This window comes from Aegilops tauschii, chromosome 7 (genome assembly GCF_002575655.3).
Source record: "Aegilops tauschii subsp. strangulata cultivar AL8/78 chromosome 7, Aet v6.0, whole genome shotgun sequence".
Classification (NCBI taxonomy): Eukaryota; Viridiplantae; Streptophyta; class Magnoliopsida; order Poales; family Poaceae; genus Aegilops; species Aegilops tauschii.
This window is the reverse complement of record NC_053041.3, coordinates 416,635,127-416,645,300: the sequence shown is the minus strand read 5'-3', so window position 1 is coordinate 416,645,300 and position 10,174 is coordinate 416,635,127. Positions and strand designations below refer to the sequence as shown.

The window sequence follows — 10,174 nt, the reverse complement described above, 5'->3', positions numbered from 1 at the left end:
CCTTCTTGAATTTTGTAAATCGCAGAGTCACTTGGATTATGCACTGTTCTTCAATAATTTTAGTATATATCAATGTAAATCATCAACAAATATCCCTCGTAAAAAAGGAGTTCGATGATGGCCGTAGTAGTAGTACTACTTTCTGTCAGTTTTTTTAAGTACTAGTACTATACTATACTCCCTCAGTTCCATATTGTGGTGCGTATTTTTTTTTTGAGAAGTCAACTTTGCAAAATTTGACCAAGTATATAGAGAAAAACTATTCATATCTACAATACCAAATATATAAAATATGAAACTAGTACATCTTATGATGAATCTATAATGAAATATGTTTGACATTCCGGATGTAAATGTTTTCTCCACAAATTTCATGAAGTTTGAATTTTCAAGAAAATCTATATGGACTACATTACGAAACGGAGGGAGTACTATAGAGTCAGGGAAGAAAACTAGAAATCAAGGAAATTAAACACTTAATACTGCCGAGCCCATGAAAATAGGCAGCCGGAAGGAGGTAGTGGGCCGTAATATAGCCCACTCGCCGCTTCCACAAGCGGCCCAGCATCAACTGCCCTTCTCTCTCTTCTTCTCCCCACTGGAGTCTGCATTTGGAGGGAGCGGAAGTGAAGTCGCGCGCCCAGTCCCCTCCGTTTTCCCGCCTTCCCCAAACCCTAGTCTCCGAGGCGATTTTCGATCCATCCCGCCGGAGAAAAAGACGACGGAGAGGATGCGTGGCGGCACGGTGCAGATCAACTGGCACGACCTGCAGCCGGTGCTCACCCTCGACTTCCACCCCGTATCCCGCCGCCTCGCCACCGGCGGCGGAGACCACGACATCAAGGTCCGCCATTCTCTTTTCTCTGCACAGGAGATCCGAATCTCGTGACTGTGCCGTGCCTCCTCGGTCCGGCCTGTGGCTGATTTTCTAGCTGGGGTTGCAAGGATAGTCCGTGAACTTCACGCCTCGACTTATCCCCTCCGATTTCATGGCGTTTGGCTTGCAGATCTGGGCGATAGCGTCGGATGAGTCGGAGGAGAAGCTCCCCACCGCTTCCTACGTCAGCAGCCTCTCGTCTCACAGCTCCGCCGTCAATGTTCTCCGCTTCTCTCCTTCTGGTAGGTGGTAACGTAATTTCACAATATCTTCAATGTCAGCGTAGGCAGCATCTATTTGTTATTTTCATTTCGTTTGAGAAGTTTCTTATGTTTTCTTTCCTGGGAAAAAATGAAGATAAAATAAACACTCAATGCATTTTTTGTTTGAATACGCTTAATTAACCCCATCTTTTGCACTGGTTACATACAGGTGAAAATCTGGCGTCCGGTGCTGATGGTATGTTCAATTTTGCACTGACACCTATTTGTTTCGCTGTTATGGAAGGCACCACTTCTCCCAATTCAATGAAGGAAGAAATTTATTGGTTATTCCCATACGGAGGGTTTGAAGTTTACAACATAACCAACACAATAGAAAACAGCCAGAAAAGTATCCACCACTCTGCTTGGTCCTGTAGTTAGCATGTTTGTCACGAGCTCTACTCAAAGGCATGCTTGTGTACAAGCACCACTTGGTTGAGCATTTACATCTGTTGTAGAAGTACAACTTAACTCGTCCTACTTGAAGCTATCGTTGTTGTAGCTAATTGATCGGGTGAATTTTGTGTGTCCTAGGTATGTAAACTGGTTTCTTCGGTAATTTGCATCTGATGGTTTAAATTTGACCGAGAAAAGTAGGAAAATTTCTACTGCGGCATTTGAATTATATTTACATGTTTGGTTGTACAAGTTAGGGTACAAAGTTCTACAAAACCAAGACCAAGCTGGAAAGCTGCTGAACTCTGTTCAGCCAATCACCAAATTAACCTGGCATGTCTGTAATTTCGCTCCCATCTCTCAATAGTTAGGTCTTAATTGTTGAACATGTTATTTCCAACAATCTGTATGCACCAAGGTGCTAGTTTGCAACCTTTATAACTCAAGGCACTCTAATATTTCATTGAGATCATGAAATGCTTCACACACCAGAGATTAACAGTTATATTGAGAGAATAATTCTTGCGCCTTTGTGTGACAGGTGGTGGTATTATCCTTTGGACATTGCACTCCACTGATGATGGCGAGGCTTGGAAAATACACAAATCCTTATTGTGAGATATACCATCTGAAAATAATGGTTCCTTGAAGCAGCACTCTTGTTTTGATGCATGCTCAATTATTTTGGCCTTGTTTGTATGGCAGGTTCCATCGCAAGGATGTTCTTGACCTGCAGTGGTCGAGTGATGGGTCATACCTTGTTTCTGCTTCAGTTGACAACAGTTGCATAATATGGGATGCTAATAAAGGTAATTCCTACCAAAAACAGGTGATTCGATGTTTCCACCATCTTGGCTTCTGTATCATATGCTTGATATGCAACATCATTCTCAGGTGTGGTGCAACAGATGTTGGAAGGCCATTTGCATTATGTTCAGGGGGTGGCATGGGATCCTCTGGGTCAATATATTGCCTCTTTGAGCTCTGACAGAACTTGTAAAATTTATGCAAACAAGCCTCAAGGCAAATCCAAGAATACAGAGAAGATGAACTTTGTTTGCCAGCATACACTAGTGAAGGCAGAACTTCAAAATCATGACGAGTCTAAGGTTCGTCTGATGTACTTTAACTGCTACATCCTTTTGATGTGCATTGAACAAGTAAGATAATCCTTTATCTTGCAGCCACCAGTTAAAACTCATTTGTTTCATGATGAGACATTACCATCTTTCTTCCGGAGGCTGGCATGGTCACCGGATGGGTCTTTTCTGGTACTGCCAGCAGGTATAATTATTTTACCACGTGCACACAATTTAGCTCACCTTCACCACATTCTCTATCCCATTAACAAGTTTTGCTCTCTTCTTTATCTTAACCAGGCCTGTGCAAATACTCATCTGAAGTGATCAACACTGCCTATATTTTGTCAAGGAGAGACTTGTCAAGGTAGCACATTTAATACTTGAAATAACATCTCTATGATCCCACCTTTAAAATAAATGACTCCATCCTTTGAGTTCAGCTGGTACCTACAGTAACATAATGTAAAAAATAAAGCATTAAATAAGCTCTATCACTGATTTGTTCCTTCACATTACACGAACATCCAATCAGAAGTAAAGTTGAAGAAGGCTGTACATAATTTCACAGGCGCTTCTGGAAATTAGATCGACTTGCTTCATCTAAAAGTCAGTTATAGAATGGAACTAACATTCTAACCTTTGAGAGCTCTTTGATTCCCTAGTTGTCTTAGAATGCTATAAATAATTGTGTGGTTTCTGGATACACGCTAAATTTTTAGTATCTTATTTCTTGAGCGTATAACTTATTCCAGTATACATAGTTTTGTAGTTCGTTAGGATACTAATTTGTTTGGCCCTGCAGGCCTGCAATACAACTCCCTGGTGCAAGTAAAGCTATAGTAGCAGTTCGTTTTTGCCCTATTGTTTTCACCCTACGTGGTTCTCAATCAGGTAGCTTCATTGGCTTGCAACCCCGCTAGGAGGTTCTCATGGTGTTACTGATCTGTTACAGTGAAATTGAACTACTTCTGTACTGTTGCAGAAGGTTTATTCAAGCTTCCTTACCGAGCTGTTTTTGCCGTTGCCACTTTCAACTCTCTGTATGTCTATGACACCGAAAGTGCTGCTCCAATTCTAATACACGCTGGTCTACATTATGCCGCCATTACGGATATTGCATGGTGAGTACAACAACAGTTTTTGCTTCTAGAGTCTTCTCCATTTGTTAAACAGGAACTCAGTCTATTTGGCATTCCTACTGGAACTAGAAATTTATCTTTTCCTTATTCTGCCAGGTCTCCTGATGCGAAGTACTTGTCATTGTCATCGCGAGATGGTTACTGCACTATTATTGAGTTTGAGAATGAGGAACTAGGGCAGCCACATGCCCTCTCAGGTATTTTCTATATATTCCCTTTTCTGTCTTCTCTCATTCTGGGAGGGCGGTTTGCAGACAGTTTCTTATCATGACCCCAATGATTGGTGCATCTTACCTTATGATGCAACAAAGGTTGACGAGTTGACCAGTCGACGAGTCGTTCCGAGGCTGACTCATAGACTATGCGTGACTAATCGACACTAGTCGACACTGAAGTTCCGACTCATAGACTAGTCGAAACTGAAGTGTAGTCGACCCTGGAGTTGAGACTCATAGACTAGTCTTGACTAGTCCTTGGACTCGTAATCCATGGATGCAACTCCCTTTGATTCATGGTTTAAGACAAATGTGCATAATTTTATGCTGCTAGATGCTAGTAAGATGGACAGTTGTCCATCATGGCATGCATTTACTTGAAAATGCTCTTCTAACAGTTCAATTTTCTGAAAATCTCACAGGAAAAAAAGAAGTTGCAGAGGGAAATGTCACATGCAGAAATACCAAGCCACCAACAGTAGATAGCATGGAAGTTGATGTCAGTACCTGCAAAATTAAGAAGTCAGGCAGCCCCGTGGGTACAGTGACACCTCCACCAGTGTTGGTCGAAAATATCACATTGAGTAAGCCTACTTTGAAGCAATTTACTCGCGTTGCAATCAACTATGTGGCTGAATTGGTTAAGATTATGACATCTTGTGTAGTACTGGACAATCACTTTTACGTTAAGTGTAAGAAATTTTGTTTGTGCCCATGTTCTCCTTCAGCTCTAGCCCCAGAATTTCCCTTCTGATCATGGTACACACGGAGGAACCACATGGAAGAATGGTTTTGTTTCTGAACACATTTAGTTATGAGTAACATGCAACCGCTAGCTGTTCTGACATTGGTCATGTGTAATTTTGTTAAAATAATTCCTACCACACACATAAGTCGGCCATACACAATGCCAACAATAACAATCACATTTAATAGACCAAATAGTCTTCCAGTGTGTTTATTTCAGTTAAGTGTCAGTATATACGCTCATATGAAAATTGTATATGCATCAAGGACCATCATTCTAAACAGGGTAGTAACTCTGCTTAATAGTCTAATAGAGAGTTTCAGTCTGAATCTGCATCCTGCATACATTGGCTGTCTTTTTTCCTTCTTGCATGCACTTTCCCTGTGGCGACCGTCCTTTCATGGTTATTCTTCTATACTCTTCAGGAATGAAGGAAGGAAATGTGGCCTGTGAACATGCAAAGCCAAAGGCAGACAACATGGACGTTGATGTTGGTGCCAGCAAAGCTAAGACGGAAGCCAGTCCTATGTCTGTAGAAGTGACACCGCCACCAGTGTCAGCCCAGAAGAGTGCATCGAGTAAGCCTACTAAGAAGCGAATTACTCCTATTGCAATTAACTAAGTAGCAGAAGTAGTTAGAATCATGATATCCTTTGTATTGACAACAAGTACTGGAAACTACAAATTAGGTTACTGTGTAAAGAAATGTAGCCTGCTGCTGTTTTCACCTTCTGCCGTAGTCCCAGAAATCCACTCTGCTCATGGCACGTATGGATCAATTTTATGGGCAGAAAGATCATGTCTATTTGCGAGCACATTTTGTTAAGAAGTAATATTTGCTAAGTGTCTTTTCACTGTTTGTTGTGTGATATTTTGTTAAGGAAATCCATTCATAGACATAAATTGCTCATATGTATACTTATTCGCTAAGGGTCTTTTCACTGTTTGTTCTGTGATATTTTGTTAAGGAAATCCATTCATAGACATAAATTGCTCATATGTAACTGTTGACAACAATAGTTTGCATATCGATTCAATCAAATTGGGTCTCTGACGCCCTTATTTCAATCACACGAAAGAGATACAGTCTTTATCAAAATAATAAATGCATGAAATCAGCGTGGGTATGGATTTGATCATTGCCTCGAGCTGCTGAAGTGTCATCAGTGCAGGCAATCTTGGGCAGATTGTGCCATCGTCTTAGAACTTGGTAATGCGTGCCTTTGATTTTGCAGACGATTCTTCTTTGTTGTCTGCCTCTTCAAACCTGATATCTTCATCTTCTGAAAGGACCTCAATCTTCTCGCCGTGGGGCCCTGACTCGATCTTCTCATCAGCATGGATGTGTCCGGTGACGTTGATGACCTCTGAATCCTGCTTTGCTTTGCTCTTCTGTTTCTTGTTCCACATCCAAGCGTTGTGGTTTCCTGCTGTGGCTGTGCCCGACTCTTTGCCGACGGCCTCTGATTCCTTAACCACCTCTTGGAACTTGACGTCCTCGTCAACTGTCAGCCTGACGGCCTTGGATCCCCCAGGGCCTGACATGGCCGATTTGTGGACATGGACATGGTCGCTGAAGTTCAGTACCTCTGCCTTCCTTTCTGTCTTCCTCTTCTTTTTCTTGTGCAAGCAGAAGGCAGCTAGGCATGCAAGCAGGAGGAGCCCGCCTAGGGAGACGAACACCACGATGATGACCATGTGGTGTGGAGGGCTAGGTGGAGGTGTTGGTGGGCTGATATGTGGCGGAGGTGGGGCTAGTGGGCGTGGTGGAGGTGGGCGAATGGGCGGTGATGGTGGGGGTGGAGCACGACGAGGTGGCGGTGGTGAGGGTGGAGGTGGAGCACGGCGCGGCGGCGGTGATGGTGGCGCACGCCGGGGCGGAGGTGGTGGCTGAGTTGGTGGAGGTGGAGCACGACGTGGAGGAGGAGGCTGGGTTGATGGCGGGGGAGCACGGCGTGGAGGCGGCGGGGGTCGAATGGGTGGCGCAGGCTGTCGTGGTGGTGGTGGGGCTTGAGGGCGCGGCGGGGGTTGAACGGGTGGCGCAGGCTGTCGTGGCGGTGGTGGCGCTTGAGGGCGTGGCGGCGGCCTTGGACCAAAAGGGCTTGGTGGCGGCCTTGGACCGAAAGGGTTTGGAGGAGCGTAGGTGTTGGGTGGAGGGAAGAAGGGGAAGGGGAAACCGAGGCCTGGAGGGTTTGGGTTGAAAGCCATTGCCGGATGAGCTAGTTGATGATGCTCGCTCTGGGACAATGCTGCTGCTGCTGTAGGTGTAGTGAGAGGAGATGGTGCAGTGTGTTGTGGTGGTGAGCATGAACATGCATGTGGTTATATATGTGCGTGTGTTGTGGGAGGGAAAGAGACGAGGAGTGTGATGTGGTTTGAAGATTTGAGTGACTTGGCTGCAATGCTACGGCTTGAGCTGGGGTACGTTGCTTCTAAACAATCCGTTCCTTGGCATCAAAGCCCATGTAGCTGGCCGGCGGCCCTTGCTCTCTCTTTTTTGCCACTTTGGTCCTCATTGGTAGATCCTAATGAAATCCTACCTACACAGCCACACTACACGCCGATATGTGTATCATTCATGGCTTTATTCCGAATTAGCGTAGCATATAGATCATCATCATCTTGTTTTTTTTTTTTGGAAATGGAGGTATATCCCCGGCGTCTGCATCATGATGATGCATGCGGCCCTCTTATTAAAAATCCAGAAAGTATTAACGCAAAGGTCTTACAGCTCGTAAACGGAGCAAAACAAAGTACATAAACCGGAAAATTACAAGCGGACAAAGACAACCGATACGGTAATAATAAGGATAAGCTCTCTAGACTCCTATCCTGTTATGCGAACGCCATCCGAACCGGTTGAATATAACCCGAGCCACCATCTCCCATTGGTTGCACCCAGTAATCAAAGGCTCCCTGGAGTCCATAGGAGTGAGTAAGGACCACGTACGGATCCAAGTTGTAACTCTGAAGATAACCTGCAAAAAAGTTAAGTTATGTTGTCTGTTAAAAATCATATCATTTCTGCAGTTCCATATAGCCCATAATAACGCACATATTCCAATCCGAATACGAGCTGCCGTGATCTGTTCAACCCTAGCTAACCACGTCCCAAACAAAGACACAATATCTACTGGAGGATTGATATTAAAGGCTATATGAATCGTTCTCCAAAGTAACTTGGCAAGTGGGCATTCAAGGAATAAATGTTGTATTGTCTCATCCTGAGCACAAAAACAACACCGCGAATTGCCGACCCATCGCCTCTTAAGTAAGTTGTCCTTTGTGAATATTACTTGCTTGTGGACAAACCACATAAAAATTTTAATCCGCAAAGGAACCTTAACCTTCCATATATGTAGTGACCGTGAGAGAGGGCCAGAATTAATCAGATCCGTATAAAAAGATTTCACCGTAAATATCCCATTTTTAGTTAACTTCCATTGTGTTGAGTCCGGCATGTCGGAGAGTCGAACTTCAATCAATCTCCGAACTAAGAAAGAAATAAAGAAAGATGTATGTATAGTTTGATTGTAGCTCTTGTGATTATTTTGGCCAAGTGGCCACACCGTAGATCCTTTGATTTCCGTCCAGGTCCAGACGTTGTGCGCTGATGACATCCCATCAGCCTAACATCATCTCCTGCTACTGAAAGATATAGCTTGTAAGCATGCAAAAACCGCACATCAGATACTTGAGTGTGTTGCAAGGCCATCTTCCGAAAGACCACGAGTGGCACTATGCCCTCCAGGATTTCATGCACGATTCCTCACCTATCTATATCAGTTACAAAGCGACTCCGGCCGTGGGTGTGTATGTTCACATGTTGAGGCCGGGACAAGTCTTCCCTGATCTAAAACAGATCCGTTACTAAACGTGTGATTTCGGAAAGGAAGCGATCAGCGAGCACCCTTGCTACACCCCCAAGGAGCTCCTATTTCTGATAGGTGAATGCCGAGCTGAAACTGTGACGCTGATGTTTGGATGAAGATGGTCTAACTGACACGACAATTGTTTCTGAACGTTTTGCTGAAGTTTACTTGAGAAATGGTATCTCAGGGCAGGGCATGTACTCAGATTTTTTTGTTGTTGACATTTTTCTCCCGCATCTCTACTCTACATATCCTCAGTAAAGTTGTTGAACTATATCACGATGAGTTCGCCTGCTTCATAATCTCTTGCAGTAATACAATGCAGATGTAGAGAAAAAAATTGTAGGTAGTCGAACAATAAGGGGCAAAAATTGATCAGACAAACGAAACGATCTGAATCCACGGCCATGCAAAATCCAGATTGAGAATCGTCTGGCGTCATGGTTTTTTGACAGTTTGGCTCACGTCATGTTTTTACGCAAGAGTTCATCACTTACTTTATTTATCTTTTTCGGTGGATCACTTATTTTGTCTCGACACGAAATCACGAACAGCAACTCAAAAAATAAAATCACGAACAGCTTGCTAAAAAACGAGGCAAGCCCCAGCTCAAAAAAGGAAAAAAAAGCGGCAAGCCCCAGCTCATTTTTTTGAGCAAAAGCCCGAGCTCATAAAAAAGGAAAAAAAAGCGGCAAGCCCATCACAGTGGCACATCATTAATTACGTCTTCGGCCTGCTTGGCCCAGCTAACAGCATCGTACCCGAGTTTCAAAAAAGAAGAAGAAGAAGAAAAAACAGCATCGTACCCCTAGGAAAAAAAAAGCTAACAGCATCGTCTTCCTTCCCGCCGGCCACCGCACGAACTTTGACTCGAGAAGATCAGAACGATAAGCGGTAGCGCGTTCGACGCGTTCAAGTCGCGCGTGCCGGCGGCGTGCAGCCCGCGGCTGTACATCACGCTGGCGCGCCGGCCTCCCCGGCACGCGCCGCTTACACCGCCGCACGCTGGAGGCCATGCGTCTCCGCCGTTACCACCGCACCGTCGATCACCTCACCGTGCCCCCCTCCTCGCCTCCTCGGCATTCCCACCCAGTTAAAGCGCCTCGTCGCCGTTGAGACCCAGGAGATGCACGACGCGCGGAGGCACGCCGACGAGCTGCGCCGCGCGCCCAGGCCGCCGCTCGTCGTATCGCACCATCGTCCGATGCCGACCGCGCAGCAGCCTCATCCACTCATTCTGATAAGCTCCTTCCTCTATGGATTCTCGCTCTTGTCTCGTCTTCCCCATAAGAGAAGAAATGTCTTGATTGTCTTGACTGCTTGCACGTGCGGTGTTTGATGCAATGCTTCCCTCAAAGGCCTGCTTCCATGAGACTATGATTAATGTTTTTGGTGTTACCGTTTGGTACTTTGATCATCTGTTGGGAGCAAATCACTTGATGTGTGCCCAAAGCCGTGAAAACTCTACAAGATAGAACTCTGAATTCTTTAGTGTAATTGCTTGAAGCCATGAACTCTACAAGATATGCAGAAGTGCTGTAAGTTGGAGAATGCAATTGCTGAAATCGATTTTAAACATGAG

General features: G+C 44.7%; 2 protein-coding genes across 2 annotated transcripts; one reads left to right on the top strand and one right to left on the bottom strand.

Moving 5' to 3' along the window:
• Positions 1-606: 606 nt before the first annotated feature.
• Positions 607-5,563, top strand: LOC109761660 (chromatin assembly factor 1 subunit FAS2 homolog). Its single transcript, XM_020320485.3, has 13 exons — positions 607-844; positions 1,008-1,119; positions 1,310-1,336; positions 2,078-2,150; positions 2,242-2,345; positions 2,431-2,645; positions 2,721-2,820; positions 2,916-2,982; positions 3,421-3,509; positions 3,601-3,739; positions 3,854-3,954; positions 4,395-4,556; positions 5,146-5,563. Exons 1-13 carry the CDS (start codon positions 731-733, stop codon positions 5,340-5,342), a joined length of 1,500 nt encoding a protein of 499 aa, XP_020176074.1. The 5' UTR covers positions 607-730; the 3' UTR covers positions 5,343-5,563.
• A 189-nt stretch (positions 5,564-5,752) lies between these two features.
• On the bottom strand, positions 5,753-7,027 carry LOC109761651 (uncharacterized). The gene has a single exon (XM_020320476.4). The coding sequence runs from the start codon at positions 6,926-6,928 to the stop codon at positions 5,921-5,923; it is 1,008 nt and encodes a 335-aa protein (XP_020176065.3). The 5' UTR covers positions 6,929-7,027; the 3' UTR covers positions 5,753-5,920.
• Positions 7,028-10,174: the final 3,147 nt, after the last annotated feature.